This window comes from Catharus ustulatus, chromosome Z (assembly GCF_009819885.2).
Source record: "Catharus ustulatus isolate bCatUst1 chromosome Z, bCatUst1.pri.v2, whole genome shotgun sequence".
NCBI lineage: Eukaryota > Metazoa > Chordata > Aves > Passeriformes > Turdidae > Catharus > Catharus ustulatus.
The window spans coordinates 11,220,202-11,246,766 of NC_046262.2; the positions used below are offsets into that span (position 1 = coordinate 11,220,202).

At 39.4% G+C, this 26,565-nt stretch overlaps 2 protein-coding genes across 15 annotated transcripts in view; both read right to left on the reverse strand.

Moving 5' to 3' along the window:
• Positions 1-106: 106 nt before the first annotated feature.
• AGXT2 (alanine--glyoxylate aminotransferase 2) lies at positions 107-13,879 on the reverse strand. 7 transcript variants are annotated; one of them, XM_033085559.1, is made up of 14 exons: positions 13,855-13,879; positions 12,028-12,113; positions 11,466-11,650; positions 11,033-11,156; positions 10,104-10,198; positions 8,902-8,995; positions 7,806-7,899; positions 6,884-6,984; positions 5,795-5,887; positions 4,958-5,090; positions 3,780-3,868; positions 2,238-2,387; positions 1,787-1,885; positions 107-319 (listed from the first exon to the last, which is right to left on the reverse strand). In XM_033085559.1, the coding sequence occupies exons 1-14, from the start codon at positions 13,862-13,864 to the stop codon at positions 209-211; spliced, it is 1,464 nt and encodes a 487-aa protein (XP_032941450.1). In that variant the 5' UTR covers positions 13,865-13,879; the 3' UTR covers positions 107-208. The 7 variants fall into 7 exon arrangements, 5 of the variants coding, with proteins under 5 accessions (XP_032941450.1, XP_032941448.1, XP_032941451.1 ...); XM_033085557.1 differs by lacking the exon at positions 13,855-13,879 and adding an exon at positions 13,550-13,628; XR_004420743.1 differs by lacking the exons at positions 107-319; positions 13,855-13,879 and adding exons at positions 1,974-2,137; positions 13,550-13,628 and having other exon boundaries at positions 1,799-1,885.
• A 2,056-nt stretch (positions 13,880-15,935) lies between these two features.
• PRLR (prolactin receptor) overlaps positions 15,936-26,565 on the reverse strand; it is a 161,603-nt gene continuing 150,973 nt past the window's right edge. For all 8 annotated transcript variants that reach the window (XM_033085435.2, XM_033085434.2, XM_033085437.2 and 5 more), the window contains 3 exons: positions 25,926-26,025; positions 24,923-24,992; positions 15,936-24,313 (listed from right to left, as the gene is read on the reverse strand). In XM_033085435.2, coding sequence (XP_032941326.1) covers positions 23,303-24,313; positions 24,923-24,992; positions 25,926-26,025 — 1,181 coding nt within the window. In that variant the 3' untranslated portion in view covers positions 15,936-23,302. The remainder of the gene's footprint in view (positions 24,314-24,922; positions 24,993-25,925; positions 26,026-26,565) is intronic.

A 26,565-nucleotide genomic window follows, 5' to 3' on the forward strand; every position in this document is an offset into this window, starting at 1 on the left:
ATCAGCACTGTGGAACTGAACTACATTTACAAAACAGACTACACCATGGCCTTTGTTAAACACTTTGTCTGTCAGAATGCTCTTATGATACTGAAGAAACATGTAATCGTCGCACTATGATTTTATTTTCCAGGGTAGATTAATGCCCAGCCTGGGTCACAAGTATCAGGGATTGTGTGTGCCTCTCATGTAAGGAAACAAATCAATCCTATTTTGCAGTTGCTCTTGCCACGTGTCTCTGTAAAGCAGTATGAAGTACTTCCACAGCGAAGTCGACATCTCTCTTAGTAATGCACATGGGAGGCTTAATTCTGAATGTCTGAGGAGAGAGAACAAAAAGAAAAAGAAAGGCTCAAATTGTATGGAAAGAATATGGTTTCAAGCATATCTGGGTCAGCACTCCCGCCCCAAAAAAGTGAGGAAAAAAGGAGAACAGCAGTGCAGCACTGAGGCTTATGATAAATGCACTCTGAAGTGGAGCAATTTTGAACTTGACTGCACTGAATTGCATCTGACTCATGACCCCCTCTTGATAACCTAACTGCCTCCACAAAAGACCTAAGTAGAGTAGGTCGTGTCTGCAGCTCTGTTACTGCAGACAGAGACAGAGTAAAATCTCAGATGGATTTGTACAAAGAAAGAACAGAGACAGACGTATTTTCCTTTCTTGCAGCTCTACCACCGGGAAAAGTAGTATCTGCTGAGAGTGGAGGCTCTTGCATTGTGTCAGCCGATTTGCTGTTTTTAAAGGCCTTTTAAGAGAATACATTATGAATGAATCACTAAATACTAGATTGTAGTTAGGGTGCTATAGCTGGAGAGCATGTAGATCAGGAAGGCTTATATGTACAGCTACAGCTGTCAAAAACATAGGCTCTTAAATTAGAATGTTTGATCTATGATCCAAGAGTATTTACCTTCTGTAAGAATCTTAAATTTTGGATTTTTCTGGCATCACGTCACAGGACTTAATACAGGAAGAACAGAATAATGGGCTTTCCCACCCACAGCCCCAGCAGAAGCAAACACTCACAGATAAACAGCCCTCTTACCAAACAGAATCAGATTTTACTGCACTGAGCTTCAGCTTGTTACCTGCCTCCTGGTCTGTGACTTGGGGAAGAACTGATGAGGTGACACAGTGTTTGATTTATTTTAGCTACCCTCCATCAATCTCACATGGAACCTGCTTCTTCTGTGTCAGAGGGCTTCACTGACTGGACCAGCCCTGAGGCAATTCTCTGCCATTAACTGAGTGCTGCAGAGAGCTGATGCAGTGTCCTGGCTACAGCATGTAATGTAATCCTCAGCTAGTGTGGGCTGATGGCCTTCACATCCAATTCTCTCTTTTGTGCTGATGCTGAACTTGCTGTCAACACCATTTTTTTCCCTTTAATTACCGTAGAATTAGAACATCACCAGCTCCCCAGACTCAAAGAACTACTAGTTTTGTACTAATGTGTCAGTGATAACCTAAACTGTGCAAAGACTTGGTCCTGAGTATTGCTTAATTATTCTAAATTGCATAGATTGTAGTACCTTGGTTTCCTAGGGGAAGTTGTTCCTCTGAAGGAAAACTGCAAACTTTGAGCTGGTTCAGAATATTTGAAAAGAATCAAATAGTTCCTGCCCAGGTTTAAAATAAGCAACATTGAACAGAGATAGCTGCTAAGAGTATACATTCTCTAGTCTATTTACTAAACTAAATTAATTTAACTTGAGAGAAATGGGGATGTAGTTCCCAAGGATAGAAAGTAAGCTTTATTTATAACCAGAGGTTCAGTACCTGACTGTAGAGCCCTCCTCTGCCAATCAGAACCCCCATGTCTTTACAGTCCTCCCAGATCTGATTGATTTCTTCAGCTGGAAGAGGGCGCCGACTGTCCTAAGGAAAGGAAATACTAAACTTCACTTAGGTATTCTAAATTAGTTCTGTGACAAAGATGTATATTCCAGTCTCCAATAAATCCCACCTCTAGCTGAAAACGTTAGCTGCATAACTTGTCTGCTGTCATGAGTCTGTGCAGTTAAGGTGGATGTCACTGTTTGCTCAAAACTTGTGAAATAGCTGAATGATGGAATGTTCTGCCTCAGTTTTAGCCAGAGACATGTTTTCCCTGTTTTCCCACTTCATTGTCTGCTTTTAACAGGAAATATTTCTGTTATTTCAACTGAAATTAAATGTGATAAAACTTTCAATGGCACTGTAAATTGAAAGGAATGAAGAAGTCACTAACCTTATCTGTCACCATTTCTACTCCAATCATAAGTCCCTTGCCACGGACATCTCCAACTATCTCAAATGGATCTCGTAGTTTAGCCAGCTCCAGTAGCATGTATGTTCCTACATCCTCACTGTTTTTTTGTAGACCATCTTCTTCAATAGCCTGGTTAAAATGAAGTACCATGACAGTGTTGCAGGAAAAGCTTTCAACACATTCTGTTAATCTCCATTGAACTTGACACTATACCTTCACTACCTCAGTGCTCACATTTTTCTTCTCTTAAAATCTTTGTAGCAGCATCAGAATACAATTGTACATAATACTTTGATGTTTCTGTGGCACTTTTCACATTTTTCTTATAACTTAAATTTAATCCAGTAATTCATACTCATATGTACTTGTAACTGGAAAATACCTGACCAGAAGGATTATTTTCACAATCTTACCAGAATATTCTAATTTTCTTCAGTATCATGAGAAAAAATATAATTTGACAAGGCTAAATTGTGTGTACTAGGCAGGGAACAGCTTGAGTACTATATTTAGTAACAACATGCTTTTTAATAGCAATCTTTTCTTCATTCTTTACACTGTCCTCCTTAATCAGAATTCTTATTTGAAGGCACATACTGGCACCTAAACACAAACCATTACATGAGCTTAACTTCTCCATTTAGGAAAATTGTATTCAAAAATAATTACAGAAGATAAAGTGTTTGTTTCTACTTTTCTTTTTTTTTTCCTTTTTCTTTCAACTCCATTTTATTCTTCCTTACTCTAATAATCTCCTTGGAATTGTTTCAGAGCCAGATTCCAAGTTATTTCAGAGTTGAAAAAGCCCAAAACATGGATTCTTTATACAATCATCCATCTTATTAATAGCTTAAACCCCACAAACCACTCAGGAAAGTAACATGAATAGAAATAGTATCTGCTGTAATGAAGTGAGCTTCAGGAATTAATATTCTGTGCATAATCAAGACAAATAGTGACCTACTACCCACTGACTGATTTTCTACTGGATCATAAGTGAAACATGTTGCACATTTTTCTGTTTTGTTCTTCATGAAGTATTTTCTTTTCCAAAAGGATTTCTGACCTTAGGTATTTGTAACTCTTCATTAAGGTATTTTAAAACATAACATAAAAGCCGTTAAGTTAAAAAAATTTTCCTAAGCATACATTCCAGAAAATAGATTTACTTTAGCTGTGGATTTGTGTAGTGCTATGAAAGAACTAGCTAAGGCTTTTGAGAAAGTATTCTCCTACAATTTTATTAACGAAGTAAAGAACCCAAGGGAGATAAAGATGGTTCTGAAGTCATAATTATAGGGCTCTGGCTCTTTCTAGAGATCTGAAAATTTTTGCAATTAAACTAATCAGGATTTTTTCCTGTGCGTGGGGCTTACTGGCCATGCATGTATACATGCATATGTTTATGTACTTTACTTAATTATCTATAAAATTGCCCACATAGGAATTTACATGTGCAATTTTCGTCTTTTCATACAAAGAACTTGTGGTATAGATAAACTTATGTAATGTTCTCCCTACGTCAAGAACTGCAGCTCCAACTACACAGGCCAAAGGATTTCCTCCAAATGTGTTAAAGTGAAGGTTTTGAGCCAAGGAACTTGCAATCTCTAAAAAAAAAAAAAAAAAAAGAGAACAACACTGGTTACTCCTTCAGTTCACAGAATCACAGAATCATAGAATCACAGGATGGTTTGGGTTGGAAGGGACTTTGGGGAGCACCAAGTTCCAACCACTCTGCCATGGGCAGGGACGACTTCCATTGGACCAGATTGCTCAGAGCTCCATCCTACCTGGCCTTGAGCACTGCCAGGGATGGGGCATCCACAGCTTCTTTGAACATCCTGTACCAGTGCCTCGTCACTCTCTCAGTAAAGATACTTTCCCCTCATATCTAATCTAAACCTAATCTCTTTCAGTTTAAAGCCATTCCTCCTTGTTACTCCGTGGTCTTGTAAAAAGTTTCTCTCCATTCTTCTCACACTAGAAGGCCACAAGAGGTCATCCCAAAGCCTTCTCCAGGCTTAACAATCCCAGTTCTCTCAGCCTTTCCTCTTAGGAGAAGTGCTCTGCCATTCTGATCATCTTGGTGGCCTCCTCTGCCTTGTTTTGTCACTTAATTGCTTTGGACATTTGTTACTGTAACAACAATTACATTTGCTGTGGTTCAACTCTGATTCTACTGGAGACAACACAGTAAGATTTCCTGAAAGCAGTCTGTGCAAAATATGAGTATTTCCAAAAACTATAATGCCTAACAGGTGCCGAAACAAAACTTTTGAAAGTCATGCTTCTAACATACACTCTCACCTGCCATCTACAGATTTTCTTTACTAGAACAAGACAGCCATTTGTAGGAATCAAGCATCTGGGTAACATCCTGCTGTCTTTACTCACAGGATATTTATCAGTAAACAGTGGATTCAGTGGGGATTTCCAGGCCCTTTTACCAGCCTTGCAAACCACTCACAAGTTCCTTCTTCAGTTGTACAACTAAACCCATTTAAATACAGCACTCTGTACACAAGGTGGAACAAGTGAAGCAATGAAGATTCAATTCATTTGTCAAAAGCTAGATTGAGATAAAGTTTATAAATAACATTCAGATTTTTAAACACACATCTCTCTGCAAGTAATTATTTTGTATTGTATTTTGCAATTACTCTGTTTTGCATCATGGTGGAACAGAACACTTATACCTTTCGTTGTAACGACAGCTGCCATTGGGAAGCCATTACCAATTCCTTTTGCCAAAGTAACGATGTCAGGGACTACACCATGTGTTTGAAATCCCCAGAAATGGCTGCCTGTCCGTCCAAATCCTGTCTGTACCTTTCAAAGGAAAAATTCAGAGAAACACTCATCACTTTCTCACACTTTATGATAATTTCTTGTCTTTCTATTGTTAGCGATTTGCATTAAACAGCAATTACATCTGGAGTTAACTTGTATTAGGACCCTTATTCAGATGGTTCTACACAAAATGCTACTTATTGTAATTGGATTTTTCTTTCATGTGATAACATGTCATCATGTCTTAAGCCTGGTGAGATGCACAAATAAGATGCAGCTTCCATTTCAAAGTGGATAGGAAATGTAAAGCATTTGAAGCATTTGATACCACTTTAATATTGTTTTAGCTAAAAAAAAAATCTACTTCTAAAATGTATTTGCAGAGGTAGAGCAATCAACTCACTTCTGTATTCTATATTTGTCAACTCATAAAAGGAAGGGTTATTTTGACAAATCTTCCATCACAAGTAGCATTTGCTGCGTATTTGTGTAAATTTACTGCTCCCAGAAGGCAAAGACTGAAGTCTGCTACAAATATTACCTTTGCCTGAAATCTGAGTAAAGGCAGTAAAAACTGGGAGGCCCCTATGCTTAGAAAAATGCAGTTTAACACCGTGTTAAACTCAAGCTATGAAGTACATTGCATTTCACTTAGATTATTTCCAGGCTTCACTTGGATTCTTTTATGATAACTTTCAGAGGCACCCTACTCTAGAATTCTTAGGTAAAAAAATCTGACTCACTTCATCTGAAATGCAAAGGCCCCCTCTTTCCCTTATAAGCTGATAAGCTTCCTTTAAGAAATTTCTTGGGTACTGAACAGCTCCATTAACACCCTGCCAAGAGAGAAACACAATGTTTTCAGGAACAAACAAGGAAAAAGGAGTTCTACTTGAAAAAAAAACAACTAGCAGCCCTCAGGTAACAGCAGGACTGCTGTTTCAAGCTTCTGGCTCCAGCAATGAAACCACTTCAGAAAGCTCCTGCTCAGGTCACGCATTCCCATTCCATCGTGCTGCCTGCTGTGCTGTTCTGTTCGTTGTGTTGGCATGAATGTTTGAGAGGCCATGACCACTGTAAGACCAAGTCAATTAACAATAAACTGGCAAAATGAGGACTGTGAAAATCTATACACAGCAAAACCCAGAAACTGCTGATGAAATTGACCAGAGAACTCATATTTCCTCTTTGGTTAATTTGTTTAGAAGGTTGCCTGCTTTGGAAATTCAATTCTACCCTACACCTGGACTAGAACAGCTTTTTAGACTCAAGAACTTCAGTGCTTAGAAAACACCAAAACCAGTTTTTCCTTGTAGACACAGTTCTCACATTGTTTCTCTTGCCCAGGATAAGTTCTCCATTTTTCCACATATAAAGCAATTGTGAATGTAGGGTGAAACATTAGGACAATGAATCCTGTGGCCACCAGTTGCTGGACAGCTGTTAAAAATACAGTGGACAACATGACTAAAAGAGGGAGAAGGAGGGCTGAGTTAAAAGTTTACAGAAATAGTAATGAAAATTGAAAGGAGATAATAGAAACCAAGCCATAGCATGCATCATACTATTTAAATGCAGAAAAAAAGTGTATGTTTAGTCATGATTCTGTGTTTAATTTAATGAGAAAAATTCTAGTTCATTGAAGTCAGTGACAAAAGCTGAAATTTGAAAGCAGTGCATCCAATCTTTCAAACATTTAAAGTGTTTAAAATATTAGAAAACCATAGTAAAAATCAGCAAACATCTATGTTCAGGTTGCAGCTAAAGAATATCAGATTTGAGTATTTCACACTACTTGTGCTATCACAACCAAGAAATGGCAAACTACCTACTTGAATTGGCTCGGCAATAAATCCAGCTACTGTCTTGGGCACTGAGGTATTCAGAGTATCTTTGAACTGTTCAATGTACTGGTCTTTTGCATGACATTCACCTGTTCACAGGGGGAAAAGTTTGAAGGGAATTTACTTAATATGACACAAAACTAGCTTCAAAACATGAAACTATGCATCTAAGCAACAAGTGTTATATGATGGTGTGGTAAATATCACCTCTCAAGTGAACAGTAGAAAGCTAAACATTAAAGGAGAGAGTCTCCTCTTAAACCATGTGTACTCCATGGTTAGTGCAGGTAGGAGGATTCTGGAGAATACAGTCTGTGCTTAAATAAAGAACAGAGCAATTAGTATGGCTAAAGCTGCTGTTCACTGGGGACAGTAAAGCTAAAATAAAACATTCTGTTATGTGTGCATATGAATTAAAATAATAAAAAGTGCTTATTGAAACAATAGAAAAACTGATGGGAATTGTTAGCTGCAGAGCAGCAGTAGAGAGAGTTCACAAGGTATTGTGTATGGAACATTTTGCCCCATGTACAACCTCTGCCTATTGCTGGATGCAGGCTGTCCTTACTTTGTCTTACTCCGATATAGAAGCTGGAAAGCTGTCAGAACTTCAGAAACAGCAAAAAAGACCATCAGCACTTCTGTTCTTCCAGATGTGCTGAAGTGAGTTCCACAGCTTCCAGAGTGACAAACACTGGGATTTCAAGAAAAAATCTGAGAACGTGGTGTCATCTGTCCCAATTTTTTCCCATTGGGATACATGATCCTGAGATTCTCTGCATTTTTTTTTTTTGGTCGGCCTTGCAAAACCTAACTGGAAATGTACTTTGCTTGAGGAGGTAACTATAACCTATTTTCACAGCACTTTAGTATTTTGAATCCGAAAACCAAATTTTTGTCATGGACCAACCTTCAGTACAGCTGCATTTTCGAACAGTTTGCACTGGAGAATCTCTACAATGGCTGCCTCCCCATGGACCACGAAAAACATCAGGTAACATTGTCTGTCAAATATAAGAGAAATATCTACAGATCTGACGACACCTTTCAATGACTAATGGCAAAACAGAAAAAGAGCTTTTAGAGTCAAGGGGCAAATACAGTTCAACAAACTTGTCTGAAGAACACTTGAGAGTAACATCAAATAACCAGGACAGTTTTGGAACCAACAAGTTTAGACTGTTCCAGCAATAGTCATTCAACTGATTTTTTTATTCCTTTTTTGTTCTTAGTCAAGATATTGGTTATCTAAAGGTAATGCCAGCATTTTTAGAGTTGCTGGTGTCATTTCTGAAGTATGAACACAATCTGCAAAATAGAGGGAGGCAGGCAGATATAATAGAGACAACTCCAGCTTTCTAATCCTTGCTGCTGATGAAATACCACATGAGTTCAGGCCACTCAGTTTGACAGGCTGGGAAGCTGCTGTAAATGAGCCTTCTTATGGTTAATAATGTGGCTGAGCTGTCACCTGTAACTATGGGAGTCACCAATAGCAGCTTCCAGACAGAAAGTTACTCCAATCTGCTCAAGGGCAGGGACATAACATATTGCCATTTAACCTCAGTTGATCTCCTTAACAGAGATGTTTCCTGTCTTGCTAAAATGGGATTCCTATTCATTATAGTGAAGGATCTGCTCCAGACCATCTGAAAGCAGCTTTGCACAGATCTACCAGAACCAACTTGAATAAAAGGGTTCATAACATCATTTTGGTCCTTATACAGACTCCCATGCAAGCATCAAGAATGACAAAAGAACTGCAAATCATGGATCACTCATGTTATGGCTGTCCTAACTCAAAATTGACCTAAGGAACTATACATAGAAGAAAAGGGGACTCTGGCTCTTGTTGAATTTACACAGCAGAAACTGCTACACTGCAGTTTTGATTGGTGACCATAAAGTGCTTGAGGACAAAGAACATAGCAATTGCTGAAATATTCAAACAAACTGTTAGTTACTCAGATTATTAAGAAAAAAAAATTAAAAAAAAAAAATCTCACAGTTGTACAGCCAAAGCCATTGGCAACACCGTGCTTATAAGGAGTCAGAGATGTCAAACCCAGCGTGTAAGGGCTGCCTCCATGGTATCCTCCTCTGTTCAAACAAAGCAGATCAACATCATTCATTTCCAAGAAGTGTCTGGAGCAATATCAGTTGTTCTGAGAAGGCCTGCTTCTGAGACATGAATAGTTGGGGAAAATGTGCATTGTTGCACTGAAATGAAGAAGATTCCTACTGCCATTTTTCACTCTGCCTTTTGATTCTGACTGCAATTTCAAATATAAAAACTGTGAAGAAATGTTTGCAAGGAGATGAGTACAATCATTTGAACCAACAGTAATTCAGACAGTGCCTCATGAAGTTCTGCTGTGGCACCTGATCCCTACAGAGCAAACATCTCTGTCATTTGAATCTTGGAAACAGCTGCTGTCTCCAATAGATGCTGCCAATCATTAAACTAGATGGTGGTTTGCTGTCAGTTTTGTACACAAATCAAAATTGGTTAGTGAGAATACCCAAGCAAGATAGGTACCCAATGTTCTATTGAATGCAGTAACAGAAAAATACGTCTCTTCATTAACATGGGCTTTTATTCTAATATTTGAAGCCCCCTGGGCTACACAGTAAAGCAACTGTTTATGCTGGTGTTTACAGCGCACTGGTGTTCAGCCCAGCTTTATTCCCTGTCATTAAGCCAGAACAGCTGTTTGTGTACCTGTGCAGTGAACTGTGGTTCAGGGCTCTGATAGAAAAACAAGGCAGCTAAGCAAACCAAACAAAAATCAGCTCTCAGGCGGAGCAGCTCCCTGCTGAGGTTCACTGCACCACTGCTCCAGAGGTACCTTTGCACTCCTCATAAAGGGGCACTGCTGAAGGGAAGTGGAGGAACAATGAAGCAGTTGCTCCCTCTTGATCTGGACATGAACAAAAGTCTACCAAAGCACACCCTGAACACAGACATCAGATAATTTTGTAGGTAACATGAACAAAATTTGCAAGTTTCATTTTTATTGCAAACTAGTCCTAACATACTGTATGAAAAATTCGGCTCCTGGTTTACTCGCTTTGTCAAATAAAGTAATTTTATAGGATTCTCCTCTGCAGACCTGGGGTGAAAGAGTTCTCAGTTATTTCTTGTTTTCAGGCATGTAGAGAGTGATTCCATACACAGAGGAATTTTCTGAAGCTCTGTTGGCATTACCTGAGACAGATGATGTCGAAGTTGCGAGTGTGTAGTCTTGCCATGAACATAGCTAAATCATTGGCTTCTGACCCGCTGTTGGTGAAATAAACCACCTGTGGGAGAACACTTGGGATCAGTACAGCACAAAAACACCTCCTTCTTCTTTGGTATCAGATCATGCCCCTTAATAACACGATGAACTCTAGCCCAGCACTGCCACAGGGTGACCTCAGCATGATAAAATTAGTGTTGCCCTTACACTATAGATGAGAACAAAGATCCAACTGATGTGCTCTGGGAGGGTACAGAAAAATCTCAAGAGTTTTCAGGTTATGTGTTTTCCTATGGTGGATTTCTGATTGAAAGAAATGAAAGTGTTGGGTCAAACTAAGCAGGACATTTAAAATTTTTTTTCGCTCTCCTTCCATTTTTAAGATTGCAATAGCTTCATTCTCTTCTGCTAGCCCAATTTCATTTTATCACCAATTTATTTTACCTGAAAACAAGAATTATTTTGTTTCACTGCATATGAAACATGACATTTTTGTGGTTTATCTATTTAAATGTTGGTAAACATTTACACATACTACACAAAATACTGTCAAACAATTTTCACTGTGGATTTTCATGAGATCAAGAAAATTAATGCCAGCTACATGTAAGAATAACAAACATCTTCTTTGTTCCTTCTAAGTAATTTTTAAGCCAGCAATTCCTTTTCACAGCGACAAGTGAAGGGAGAAAACAAACAGAACAGAAATTTGGGATATTGTGCTTGTCTACAGCTGGGTACAAAGAAAAGACCCTGAGGGCCCTTATGCTCTTGAACTGTATTCCCCATCCAGATTTTCTCTCTAGAGATATTGTGGCTCTTGATCATTTAATAAATACTTCTTATGAACAGACACCCACTTCAGCAGCCCCTGCTCCTGTCAGAAGCAATTTACCTTCAGTGGATCTGGAAAAAGAGAAGTTAGCTTTTCAGCATACTCGTGGATTGCTGGGTACATGTAAATATTGGTGGTATGCCACAGGCGAGCCAGCTGCTTCTGGGTAGCCATAGTTACCTTCCTGCATGTAGCAAGGGAGAGACAAAGGGACTGAATTCCACACAGACTGCACACTCATACATGCACATACCTCTGTGCTATTGATTCTGCAAACGCAGATGCTGCACCGTCTGCCAGATGGAGCAACAAGGAGCCCAAATTAATTAATTCCTCAAAATGTAGCAGAAATTGAACTAATCGTGACATATGACAATTCAGTAAATTATATTCTGGTTTTAGGCTCACAGTGCTGCAGATTAATGAAGCACAAAACAAACACAGGTGTCTCTTCCTGTATCTTACACCACAAATCAAAAAGCAACATGCTTACGGGTGACAGTGTCCAACACTGACAGTGACAATCCCAGCAAAGAGATCAAGGTATCTTCGTCCTTCATGATCGAACAACCACTGCATATGTCCCTGGTGCAGCAGCAATGGCTTCTTGTAATACGTTCGCAGTGAAGGGGCAATATTTTGTTCACGGATCTTCTGTATGCGCTCATACGGATAGGACTGGGTGGAATAAAACAGTCAGAATCCATCCATTCCTTCTATAGATCCAGACTCATGGAACTGTTGTGGAGCACATAGACTACACAGCAGGCCACAGGATTAAGATCATAACAGATTCTGGCACATAGAAGGCTGTTCTAAAAACCTTTGAAACTCAGCTTTTTGAAATAAGGCTGCTGTTCTGCACATACCTCTTTCTTAAATGTTTTAAAATTACAGATTTGTGATACAGATACATCTACAGGTTATATCCTGGTTGTAGCAGTTGGGTTGTGCCCAAAGAAGCAAATTTTATAATCATATTTTAGCAGATGAACCTGTCACACAAACCCAGTAATGAAGCTTTATTTAAATTCAGTGTAGTATGCATGACTTACTTCATATTTTTCAGGTACAAAATTGCAAGGAGGCATTTTTGCTTGTGTCGAGACAGAACTTTTCCATTTCTGCTGCCTAAAGGCAACTGTAAAATAGTAAGAGAATTGTGAAACACTTGGCGAACTACACACTTAAAAAATTTGCTCAATATGCAGGGAACACATGAGTTACAGTCACGGCAAGTTTTGGAGGGTTTTTTTGGTTTTTTTTTTTTTTCTTTGGGGAAAAGTAAGTAACAGGCAGAATATATGTAATTTAAAAAGAAAGGCATGTATGTCTCATCCATTAAAACTCAAGTTTTCAGATTCACATGGACTTCTATTTTGATGGAAGAATAATTTTTATTTAAAAAATGAAAACTGTTTGCAATACAAGTCCTTATCTGGAAGCAGTGGGTGAATGCTCTACAGCCAGGCACCCAGGGTGACCTCAGCGCTCCCAGGGAGCAGGACAGAGGCCCAGCAGAGCACAACGAGGTGGGGAAAGCAGGGTTCACAGACAATGCCCTGCATAAACGGAGCTGGGTCAGGTCCAGGGGCCACCCAGGGAGCCCAGGCGGGAGCACTGGCAGACAGGGTGGGACACACGGCTACAGCAGAAGTCCAAGGTCCATCCAGGACCAGAGCCAGGGGTGGGCAAGGCTCGTGCTGAGGCAGGGGCTGAAGGATCAGGGCTCCTGGGCAAAGGGTACAGCCCAGGGGTCGGGGCACACGAGCTGTGCTTAGGGCCCTGACAACTCCAGCTGTCATCTTCCACCCTTGCTCCAAAGTCCTGGGAATATCACACTGTCCTGCCTTTCATTTAACTGTAGATGGCAGGTATCAGAAAGAGATACATGATTGTCCAGGGAGGTTGTGAGGTCTCCCTCACCAGAGATATTCCAGAACTGTCAGGACACAATCCTGTGCCCTGTGCTCTGGGATGGCCCTGGTTGAGCAGGGAGGTTGGACCAGATGACCCAGATGGGCCCTTCCAGCCCAACCCATTCTGCCATTCTGCGAGGAGTTATTTCAAAAGACTGTTTCTGCACCCAGAACACTATCTCCTGAGAGTTACACATTTATTTTTAAAAGCCTAAAGTTTTAACAAATTTCCGAAATGCATGCGAAATGACTGAAGAATAAAGTTTCCTGAAATTACACACTGTGTCACTTTCCTTACAACCACTTACAACACTAATGAATATAGAATCTACTAGAGTCCAGTCTCAAAAAAGTAGTTGAAAACCCATGAGTTAGAGAAATTGGAAAGAGTTCCAAGGGATTTGCAGCTGCACTGAAAGCGCTGCTCCTCCGCACGGTGCTGCCATCCCTCCCGAACCCGCACGGACCGAGCGCAGGGACCGCGGCCAGCCCGATCCCGGCCATCCCAGCCCCGGCCATCCCAGCCCGCTGTCCCCGCGCTGTCCCCGCTGTCCCCGCGCTGTCCCCGCGCTGTCCCCGCTGTCCCCGCGCTGTCCCCGCTGTCCCCGCTGTCCCCGCTGTCCCCGCGCTGTCCCCGCTGTCCCCGCCGCTCCCTCACCGCCGCCGAGCCTCCGCAGCCGCCCCGCCATGTCCGCCCGCTCGGGACAGCGGCACCGCCCCCGCACGTGTGCTGCGGGCCGGCCGCACACAGCCCGGGCCCTGCTGGCATCCCCTGCTGTCCCCCGGTGTCACCCGGGGTTGTCCACCTGCTGCCATCCCGTGCTGTGCTCCTGCTTTCATGCCGCGTTGTCCCCCCGTGCCATCACACGACGCTCCCCTCATGCTACCCCGTGTTGCCCTCCAGTGTAATCCCGTGCTGCTCCTCTGGTGTCATAGCGTGCTCTCCCCTTAATGCCACCCTACGCTGTCCCATGCCGAGTCTTCTTCCGACACAGTTTGCCTGCGAGCCCTTCAGAGGGCCTTCGATAAGCTGGAGAGATGGTCAGAGAACTCTCTGAAATTCAACGCAAGCAAATGCCGAGTCCTGTACCTGGGGAAGAAGAACCCTGGGTGCCAGCACAGGCTGGCCCCAACCTGCTGGAAAGCATCTCTGTGCAGAAGGACCTGGGGGTCCTGGTGGTCAACAAGCTCTCCATGAGCCAGCAGTGCCCCTGTGGCCAGGAGGGCCACCAGAATCTGGGGAAGCCTTAGGAAGAGCACTGCCAGGAGTTAAGGGAGATGATCCTGCCCTGCTCCTCAGCTCTAAGGAGGTCTCACCTGGAGTCTGTGCTCAGTTCTGGTCTCTGGAGCACAACAGAGATGTGGAGCTCCTGGAATGAGTCCAGTAGAGCTACAAAGGTGATGAAGGTGCTGGAGCATCTCTGTTGTGAGAAAGGCTGAGACAATAGATCCTGTTCAGCCTTGAGAAGGGATAACTGAGATGGGACCTCATTGGTGTCTGCAGGGAGGGGTCAGAGGAGGAACCAGGCTCTGCTTGGTGGTGCTGGGCAGCTGGACATGAGACAACAGGCAGAAACTGATGCATGGAGAATCTCACGTGAACATGAGAAAAAACTCATGTGTGATCATGCAGTGGAAGAGATTTCCCTCTCTCCTTCACTGAATATACTCAAGAATTGTCTGGACGCAGTCATCAGCTGGGTGTTCTGGGATGATGCTGCTTGAGCAGGGATTTTGGACCAGATGACCCGCTGTGGTGCCTTCCAACCTGACCCAGTATGTGGTTCTGTGAATTGTGTTATGTTAAATATATCTGGGTGGATGAGGAGCAAGTGAGATATGCTAGAGGGATAACTGATGACCCAATTTATTCCCTTGTTTTGGCTCTGTTTTGTCAGTGAAGAGGTGTAGCACAACCACCTGCAAGGATGGGAGAAGTGGGAAGCTGTATTTCTTTCCTCCATTACCTACCATCAGCCAAGCCCCAGGCAGCCATGTGCTGAGGAGAGAAAAAGGGAAAAAGCTGGAGAACTCGTGGGTTGAGATAGAGAGAGTTTGATAGGAAAAGCAAAGACCACAAACACAAGCAAAGCAAAAGGAATCAATTCACCACGCCCCATGGTCAGGCAGTTCAGCCATCTCCAGGAGAGCAGGGCCTGTCACCTGTAATGGTGACTCGGGAAGGCAAACACCATTGCTCCAAATGTCCTGTCTTTACTCACTTCACACTGAGCATGATGTCACATGGTCAGGAATATCCCTTTGGTCAGTTGGGGTCACCTATCCCAGCTGTGTCTCCTCCCAGCCTTCCATGCACTCAGAAAAGACCTTGGCTCTGCATAAGCGCTGCTAAAAAAACCATCTCTATTATCATCACTGTGCTCAGCACAAAGCCAAAACACAGCCCCGTACCAATTGCTGTGGAGAAACAGTGCTTTGTTCTCTGCCCTGGCCAAAACCAGCACATCCTCACAATACTTAAGACTCAATGGTCAAGGTGGCATCTCCTGGGATGGAAATTGGCACACAGTTTAACTAGACACAGTTGCCAGTGAGAGGTATTTCGCCGTGCTTTTGATGACCGTGCCTGCTCCTAAGGAGAAACCTGTGGAGCAGCCCCAGCTTTGCAGGAGAACTGCTCAGTGTTGGCAAAGGGATGGCAAAGGGTCAGAGATCTGCACTCTCTAGTAATCAGGGTAGTGCTTACACACCTTAGGACTCTCCCAATCCCCAACCTTTCTTGATCCAACTTTACCTTTGCTGAACAAATCCCTGAATTTCAATGATAAACATAATTTAAATCAACATAAAGAGCCATAAAAAAGAAAATATAGGAATTGTGACCTGGTATGTGAGCCATCTGTGTTACGTGGTTCAATTGCTCAGTACACCAAAATTGGTTAATTAGCTATTGTGGAGATTTCTCCATGGAAGATAGCAGAATCCTGCCCTACAGAGTTTCTTGGATGCTAGGATTTTCCTTTTTCTTGCTATACATTATATAGTAGAAGTGTTGCACATCATGAAGAAATACAGAATTTGGGAATTTTATTCATGAACTTTTATTGAACTGAAATGCAAACACCATTGCAAAGAGATTTTACAATGACAAAAGATCAAATAATTCATCAGAAAGCTACAGACTTCATAACAATATTGATCTTACAAGTGAAAACACTAATGGATTTTAGTAAAGCCAGCATTTTCAATATCAAGAACTTAAAAAATGTATTTGAAAGCATTTTCCTTTAGATACACTTAGAAACAATGAGTAATTCCTGAGCAACTACTTTTATACCAGTATTCTCCAAACAATGTACATACAACATATGAAATCTAATTCTTACAATTTCTTGGATTTTAGAAATTTACAAAAAGAATTTGGATCTGGTTCATAGAATATTTGTGCTTAAAGTCATTCTGTTGCTACAGTAATGACAGTGCAATAACCTCTCATGTTCCACATTGAATACAAATTCTGAAAGTGTAGTGGATAAAATGCCTAGCTTGTATCGCAAATCTACCAATGAAATGGTTTATGCAAATGGAATGTAAGTTTGCTCTAAATATTGGGTCATCTCTTTCTCAGCTGAAAATATACTGTTTATTCTGGATATTACTCAGAGGGTGAAATTTTTGTTTCTTTGAGAGACTGCTGGCACAATTAAAGACAAGGGAGTTCCAGAGACTTTTACCCTCACTTAACAGCACATCAGAATTTTGATCAAATAAAATTAGTTAATGACTGCTAACATGTTTTTTTCTGGGCCATACTTTTTCATAATAGTGTTCTCAGTATTGCTATATCTCACACAATGACTAAAACATACACAAAAACAACAAAAATATTTCAGAAGCCAAGATAGTGCTGAGTATCTCTGAGCAATATTACACACATATAAAAACTGATGGTTGTATTATATCAGATGAACTGTTTCTGTAGTCAGAATAAAAAAAATTACTTTCCAAAATGAAAAACAGACAACACTAAAGCAGCCCAGGAGCTCTCTGTAAATACAGCTGAGCAGTAGTTTCCTCTCCCCTTTGGAATTAAAGCCAAAGGGATGAGAATGAAGAGTAGTCTACATCATTATGAATATTAAAAAATATGATATGACATCATTATAGTTCTGCCTCTAGAAAAATCTGCCTTTTTCTAGACATGTATAGTTTCCACCCTACTGAGGGGGTATTTTCTACAAGAGACTTGTACAATGATTTTCAGCATCCTCAAAAAGTTCTACTCAGTGTTACAAGTCTCTAAAACTAACAATAGCAGGAACTGAAATGAAATCTTTCAATGTTTATTGTTGTCAAAATGAGGTGAAAGTACTCAGCAGCCCACAAAAATAGATCCAAAAGTAGCATTGTTAAAAAAATAGTTAAATAATGTCAAGATCCAAGACAAGCAGCCTCATCGAGTAGAAAAGGACAATAAACCTTCCAAAAAGAGGAATATATATAAAAAGACTTTTTAATATCTAACTGTTCTATGCACCAACATCTTGAGTATAAGATCAGCTTTTAGCATATCAGCACTCTACGAGGCCACGCAACAAATACAGATATTTTTCTTTAGTACTTCCAACAGATATAATAGTACCTCTTAAAAATGTAACATTGAAGAGATGTATTTTAAACCTAACTTGGTAATTTTCAGAACTTATTACCAAGTTAGAGATTTTCCGACTAAGGAAAGTATTAACAGATACATTGTCACAGGTACAAACTGAAACAATGCCCAGAAATACCAAGAGACTGCTTAGAAATATCCCCAAAGTATTTTTTCTCTTGGAGCTTTTAGGTCATTGTATTACGTATACTAAATAAAAACAAAACTATGCTTAAGAATGGTAGGCATATGTGTAGGACAATGTAAATGGATAAATAAGTCTCACCTGTGTATCTGTGTGAAAAATGGAAGATTGTTTATAAAAGTAGTGTGGTGCACTTTATTTCTTTTAATTTTTCCCCTTAGGAATGTAGGAAATACCATGTCAGATCAGAGCCTGACTCTTCAAGTTTTGTTTTTGCCCAGGACCAATGTCAGATATGGGAAAGAAAAATCCTGTAAGTGATAGAAAATGAATGACCACTTCTCATGTATAGGACTTTTTCTGCTCATATGTAACAGCTGATCCACAGTAGCTGATTTCAGCATTTTGCCAACTCTTTAGCATTTCATAAGGCTTTACTGCTTTTGTGGACTATTTCAGGTAACTGCACATTCCCACTTTTGATATAAAAGTATTTTCTTCTCTTCCTTTTTTCCCCTTCACTAACTCATTTATCACTCCTCTCAGTTCTGCTAGTGTTTATTTTTTAACGTCTATTCTCACATTTGATTATTTTCCTTCCATCTTCTCTTCTTCCCCGCCACTTCTCAGCTGTAGTCAAAATGAATTTTTTCCCTCATCATCTACCATGTACCATCCCATAGTCACTGTACTCCTTTTCTGTTCTGTCACAGGCAGCAACCTTGTCCCTCTTCTGTCACTTAGTGGTGGACTTGGCAGGGCTAGGTTAATATTTGGGCTCTATGACCTTGCAGGTCTTTCCCAAGCCAAACTGTTCTATGCTTCTATGATACTTAAGTTCTTTATATCCCCATGTAGTGTGTATTTAGGCATCCATTTATCTTTATTTTTCTGCTTTACACCAGAAAAACGAAGAAAATCCCTGATTTGTTTCAAAATGGTTTTCAAAGCTGGGCCACGAGGTTATTCAAATTATTATAATTCAGTCCATCTTTCCACACCCACAGGAACTGGAGCCTCATTTTAGCATGACAGTTTGAGAAAGCTGAGAGCAGGGCTTTCCATTTTCGCTTATTTAGATACAGAATTGAAAGTTTGCTTCCTAAGAACTCAGTTGAAAACAGGTAATTCTAAGTAACAAGTATTGATAAATACAGTTCCATAGCTGAGATCCAGAATGAGAATCCTTCTGGAAAATTGGCTCAATCAGTCCTAGTGACCTGGGAATACAAATAGTGCCAAAAAATGTTTCAGGTCAGTAATGGGACTGATGCTTGACTGCCAATCTGGGCACCAAAGATATTCCTTCAAAATGGAAATTTTTTTTAGTATTTTTGCTTTTTTTTTTTTTTAAATCCATATTAAAAATATTTAATTTTACTACGCATCTCAAATATTCCATCCTCATACTACCACTGCAACACAAGTCATGATTCCATGACAAGGTCTTTGTTAACAAAAATGATTTGAATTTACAAATAAGATTTTTAAATTCTTCATAGAATATGCCACAAATTTACAGAATGCTTTTACTGCTTGCCTTTTAAAGGGAGAAAAAAATACCTGAGGTAGCAATTATTTGAGAATGTGATGCCTGATCTCATGACACTTTTTTCACTTCATTTGTCATTATGGCTTTGTAGAAGATGTCTGATGTCTATCAACCAGCTTACATGCCTTCAGTTTCCTTTCACAACACCTTCAAATGGTTTATAGTTACCATGAAATTACAAAATATACTTACAGGCTTCATGATGTAAACCCCACATATACAATGCTTCAGAGAGCACAAAAAAATTCTGCTTACTCATTTTTAACACCTGCTGCTAATATACTTTGGATACTTGAATGACATTTAAAGCAGCTATTTTTCAGCCATTTAAACATAGACACACAGATATACTACAAAATTCACGGTTTTGACATAACTCATCATTACATATTTGTTTTAAAGTTTGTTCCATAAATACATATTTCCTCTTACTAATATATCAGGTTAATTCACTGCATTTTGATTCAATAATCTTTGTAGTTACATAGTATCATAAAGATCAAACTCAAAGTCCTCATCATATGTGATACTGAGCTTTGTGAGCACGTGCCAATTCATTAGTTTGTATTTCTTCTAAAGTCTGAAATATTACATAGAATACTAAAATTGTACATCAAACATGTCTGTGCTAAAAAAAATAGGAAAAAAATTTATGATAATGAATCATATTAGCCAATACTGAAGAAAAAAGGTCAGTAAAATTAGTCTGAGTCAGAAGGAAAGGTAATTAAATAAAATTAAATTTTAGGAATTTTGTAAAACTAATTATGTAGAAGAGTCTTTATGTTAGCTTTTAGGGTTTTTATGCTATTACAAAGTAATTCACACTACAAATGACACACGGATAATTTTGACATTGAAAATATCATTCTCATTCTTGAAATAATTATTCCAAGTGAGAAATTTGACTAATGGTGCTAGAGGGCTGATCCCTTTTCCTGGGGTAAATTCTGTTCATCCCTCTGGAGGTCTCAAGAGTCTGTTTTTCCCCCTTGGTTTGTCATAATTTTACACTAATTGACTCTGTAGAACTGCTGAAAAAACTCATGTACTTCCTAATGAAAAGCTTAAAGAATTGCAAGCAAAAATACTGTTGCAAACAGAAAAAAATAAGTGTTTGAACATTCAAAAGGAACAAACACTTAGCTGAAGGTTATTTTCATTTTACAGAACACAAATTTTTTTTTTTCAATGTACTTTCAGATGTTTAAGGTCACTTTCAGAAGCTCTGCCACTGGGCCAAGAAGCTGTTTTGGAAAATACAAGCAAATGCAAGGGAAAATTAATCTATCTGCATATTTGTTCATCTTCAAGAACTACATATATTTATGAAAATGTGTTCAAATCACATTTAGCTAGCAAATCCCCAAAAACTTCAAAGCAACAAGCAAATGCCCCTTTTCCACTGTGGCTCTCTTCACAGAGAGCCATAATGATTTGGCATTTTGAGACATTAATCAGTAAAAATGGGAGATGCTCAACACCCACAGATAATTTAGGCTACAACTATTTTGCAGTTTCAGTTTCATCTATGACAAAGTAGAGAAAGTCCTTGACTCTCTCTGTGAATTATTGGAGGCACGCATGCCTACAGTTAGGCAGGATGAATCATACACTTAAAATCTGGTAACTGTTGTGTCTGTTTGCTGCAGGTGAAAAGCAACTTCAGGTAAAAAAATAGGGCGGGAACAGCTTGTTGCTGTCGTACATCTGGGTAGGCATCTCTGTTCTAACCTAAGAAATCTACTCTGTAAGGAACATCTTTAGGCTCTAGGTTTCATGAGATGCTACAGCTCCTGTGCACCACTAGATACATCCCAGAAGGCCTGTAGCAGTATATCTTTACACACATCATCAGGTGCAGGAAACAACACACATAGAGCTATCTGTATAAAGAAAGAATAATGTGTCTGATTGTATTAGCTTGTCAGATTCAGTCAGAAAACTGAAGGGTAAATAAAACACTGCCAGACACAGTGTGTTACCAGCTTACACACTTACACACACAGAGGTTTCCTCATAACTCAAGAGCTTCTTTCCAGTACTTCTAGCATCTCTAGAAGGCATACTACAAACAGAGTATCTATAGTAAAATTATTCTGTTAACTATAACTGAGTAGAGTTTTATGTTTGGCTGATAGTTGTAGTAGCCCCTTCATGTCTTCACATGTTAAATAAATGGTTGAATTAGGAATCTAATATACCTTCCCACATCTTCAGCAGAGCATCCACAGTGTTCTGATCAGCCCCTGAAAATGGGCAGTTGCCTGTATAGAGGACAGGCTCTAAATCTAATGCCACCCTAATGCTACAGTCTACACTAGCAGGTATGTTTACAGACACATAGATAATTAGTTAAGTTCTAATGTCCTGCCGGTGCAAAGGTTAGGCAGTTCTACTAATCTGTGCTTGAGCAGTTCCATGGCTTTGAAGGTAAAGGGTGAGACTCTGATTCTCCAAATCAGATGTGGCCTTCTGGGACCTTCAAAATCTGAAATTCTCTTTTGGCTGGCTCTGCAGCAGGGCTGATAGCACAGGAAGGCTCGTTCAGTGCATAAAATCATAAGAACACAGAGAAAAGTAAAGCTGTTGAGGAAAGAGACTAACAAAAGAGTCAATCTATCAAATACACTCTCCTTCTCAGGTTCAGGATCATTCCCTCACCTTAAGTTTCCAGTTTCCCTTGAAGCTAGAGATGCCAGCTAAATATTTGGCCTACTTTTAATCAGCCATCATAAGTCATACTTTTCTGGAGTAAATTAAACTTTTGTTTCAAGAAGCAAGGACGACAGCAACTTTGAAGGTTTTGGTTTTTTGTCTTTGTTTTTGTCTTCAGTTACTGTTGGGTATAATGGATCCTTACTGTTCCCACTGCTTTTCTGGGACCAGCCCAAGTACATGAACTCGTTTCCTCATTCCCACTCCTTTTTCAATGGAGGTCTGAGGGTTCCAAAACCAATATTCATAAATTCATTATGAAAAATCTGACTTTTAACTTTCCTTCCAGGCTCAGAGAAAAGTGCAGGATACAGGAGAACCCCATTTCATTTACAACTGATGTCAGAGTACAAATTCAACGGGAAAGAACCTCGGTTCTTGAAACTGAAATTCTATTTTAATTATATAATTACAGGTAATAAAAAACCTGTGAAACAAATAATTTACAATTCAAATAGTAATATATCTGTAATATATTAGAAATATAGTTTAAAAATGTCTCCATATTCTTAATTGTATAAAGTTTAATTTTATGTTTTGTATAGAAATTATAGCTTTACTTGTTACTGCCTCAGCAGAATGAAAGAGAAAAGTTCCTAGGTAGCTAAATAGCATTGGGAAATTAAAAAATATTTTATTTTGCTTTTTTTTGGTAATAGAAAAATAGTCTTTAAAAATAGATTGTTAAACATATGGGCTTATATTAAAATTGTATATTATGTACAGTAAGGCAGTATATCATATATTATCCTGCTTTCTCTTTCATTTTGGTTTGTCTGGACTAGGATATGAATGGGATGCAGTTTTCTGTCACATTGAAACAAAGCAAAAATATATTTAGAAGAATATATTATTTTACTGCAATGTGTAGAATACATTCTCTTTTATATATGATTTGTCATGTATAAGAGCTCCTTTTTCTGAAGAACTGAGAAAAGACAAAGACAATCTAGTGTCACAATGCATTCAGAAGAAAACACATTTTAGGTAAGAATACTGTTGTGCAATGATTTATGTAATGTAGGAACTGCTCAGATCACTATGGTTTGCTGACTGACCCATAACAACTTTCATCTTTGTTGAATCTGTGGTATTTCCTCAGGCTTCATCAATCAACAGAAGTTTTGCAGAACTGAATAATTATTTTACAGTGCATTTTTCATGACAGACAAGATCCATTTCCTCATTTCACTGTGTCGGAAATGTGTGTTAATGATCCAGGATTTACGCCCATGACTGTTACCTCAACTCACAGATTATTTTATCACCTGCAAAATGCACATTGGAGGCAAGGCTTTTGGAGGCTAGACTTTTTAAGAGAACTGTTTGCTATGTGATTTTATTTTGCTGTGTGTAACTACTAAGCATGTACTGTGCTAAAAGGTTATTTAAAGGAGGGCATAAAGGAAGATGGGTCCATGTAGTCTGATCCACTGGTGTCTCCTCTGGAGTCACTTGGAGCTGTCGTGCTGTAGTCCGTGCTCTTCTCACCTTGACTTTCCTGAGGGTTCTGGGATGTTTCTGCTACAGGTTCTTGAGCTACAGGTGTGTTCTGGGTGCGCTGATCTGGCAATAATACTAAAATATGATGGTCCACAACTGTTGAGACCTTGGTATATTCTTTGCTGGTTCCTGGAACAGGGTTTTTTTTGGTCTTTCCGCTATTTTCTTTATGTTTCAGTAATAGTGTTGGTTCGTCATCTTGTCTGACTTTGTGAACTTCTACATAGTCCATTAGTTTAGGATTCAGGAAAGGTGACTTGTCATTTTGTTGGTTTTGTCTGACCTGCACTGTAGTTTGGTCAGTTTTGGAGTACTCCATCTCGCTTATCTTTTCCTCATCATCATATACAGTTTCAGCAATAGGATATAGCGACTGACGATTTTCTTCATTTCCCACCAAAACTGGTGAAGTGTTCACGTTTGTGGTGTTCAGTGTTATCCTGAAAGCCTCCACAGTGCTGTGGTAGGCAAACATAGCAGCCTGATTACCGGGTAACTGAGCTGCCAGCCATGTGCACGACTTTATACTCTCACTGCTACAAGGGAGCATTTTCTGTTCTGAGGCCGTACACTGAGTTTCCCGGCTCCCTTTTCCTCCTTTCTTTTCTTTAGCTCTTACATCTTGTGTTTGAAGAGCAGATGGAAGGCCACGGGATTCTCTGCTCTTCACAGGGAGGAGAGAAGGGCTATCACAGCTCCCTCGGCCTGAGTCACTGTCTGTTTCCTTGAGAATAATTTTTGTGTTTTTACTGGGAGTGTCATGACTTGGCATGAGTTGCTGATCCTCACTGTCCTCTACCTCCAGATATTCTACCAGTAGTTCCTCACAGTCTGATGTTGGAGGGAAACCATGGCAACCAAGAGCACTCAGTAATTCTTCCGATTTTCCTGTCTAAAGGCATAATGAAGAGGATATAATTTTTCATTGTCAACCTTAGGGATTATATGAATAATCTACATATTTGATATACAAACACTTTGATAGTTATATTGCTAGAGTTAAACCTGATTTCTACTGCCTCAGAAAATATTGAAAGAAGAGAAGAAAATTCCTGAGTTTCCTCAGGGGGAAGACAATCCTAAAATTCATGTTTCTAAAGAGGGAGGAGCAGGGAGCTTTTGGCAAGTATAGGTCTCCTGAGTTTAACAAGAAGGAAATGGAGGAGAATTGCAGTGCAGACATGTCCTGCCTCTTCAACATGGCAAAAGACTGTGGAAAGCACCTTCGATAAGAATTACTGGGAAGTTCACAGGGGCATTTCCTCATGTCCCAGGAAACAGGGCAGTCACAAACCCTGTTCTTAAACACCCTTCTGTTACAAGTGCAAGGCAAAACTCCGACTCACACGTCTTCCACATGTTTAACCAGAAAGTGTTGCGTATTTCCAACACTGATTAATTGAATCAGTTTTACACTTTACCGTGGTAATTGTGTTTGCTAGTACATAAGTTGGAAAAGTGAGTTATGGTGAATTCATTTGTTGCCAGCTGTGGTACTCACCTCCAGCAGATGTGTATCGATGCCTTTTATCTTTGGTCCTGGAACTGGTGGCAGGATAAAGGCCATCATTCTAAAAAAAACCCGGAACAAACATACCAGGTGTAAATATAGATCGTATCTCACTATTTGTTCTCCCATTTCCTCAGAATATGATTGAGATTTTAAACATTTCTCCCATATCTTATATGTCCCTTTGTCGCCTATCTCTCTCTCAGGCTGGGTAATTCACAAATTCAGTTACAGCTCATAAAGTACCCTTAGATGTATTTATAAAAAACGAAAGTTATTCAACTGGAAAAGCAAAATTACTAATATCCTTTTAATAGCCATCTGTCCCTTAACCTCCAGTTCTCTAGTACCATTGTAAATTCATCACTGGACAAGACACAGTGAAGTGAGGCACAGTTCAGGAGGGGCTAGTAGGGCTGTCTGTGAATCTTTGACTGTCACCTGACTACTGCTAAACAGGATTTATTGTGAAGGACATGGCTTTTCCAACAACAGTTTCTATCCTTTTCTTCTACTCAGCCAGTATTTTTTGTAAGACTTACACAAAAGCAATAATCTTTGCAACACCTTTCTCTTTGAATTTGAATGAAATTAGCCAGGATTCTAAGAAATCATTTGGGAAATTGATACAGAGGCTGGCAGGAAGACGATTTCATAATACAACCTTGTTTACTTTAGGAAATTACGACAAAACCCAAAGACAGGTCTCCTACAGGAACAGAGATACTCCAAGTAATGTTTGATAATATTACATGACTAACCAAGATTAGTCAGATCTAACAGAGACAGATATTTACCAACTGAAAATTTAGCCTGGTTTCCATAAGGAGCAGAAATACTGCCTTATCAGCTGCAAATTAAGTTAAATACCTATAACTAATAGTTTATAAGATAAGGTAAATGGCATAGAAAATTGAATCAAATATTAGAAGTCTATTTTTAAAAAGTTTTCTCTGATCTTGGACTCCATGCAATTGTGAAATTGGTGGCTTACCTGTACCCTTTCATAATCATTATCCAGCTCATGATTAAACATATAAGAGATGATAGGACACCAACGATGATCCACACAACCATATCTTTTACTCTAAAGTCTAAGAAAAACCAGAATTATTTAAGGGCATGCATCCAGAATATGCACAGTCAGCATGCAAAAAAACCCCCCGCAAATTACTTTTATTTTAAAAATTCGCCTAAACTGCCAAATTTATTGTCAAATAGAGGCCCTCATCAGCACAGATGGATCGCAACAATCCCTGTAATATTGAATAATGAATATAATTTTTACTAATAGTACTGCACAGGAGATAAACGGTCTTGGAAAAATTATACAAAAATGCATGAAGAGGAAAATTTTGTTACAGCCAATTATACAGATTGGGTTCAAATCCTGTTGTACCAAAACTGTAGTCATTTCATTATTAAATACATATAATACAATTAATTAAATGCTGGCTAAAGTGACCTAGGTTTACATATTTTTAAGGATACTTAATGTAATGTAACACTTTTTATACTGAAGTGCTTATTCATATTAATTCCAGATAAAGAGTGAAGAGCTGTTGCTGTCTGAAGGCAGTCACCATTTGTTGTCTGTGTCAGAGTTTTAATGAGTTGCCAGTGTTCTTTTAATT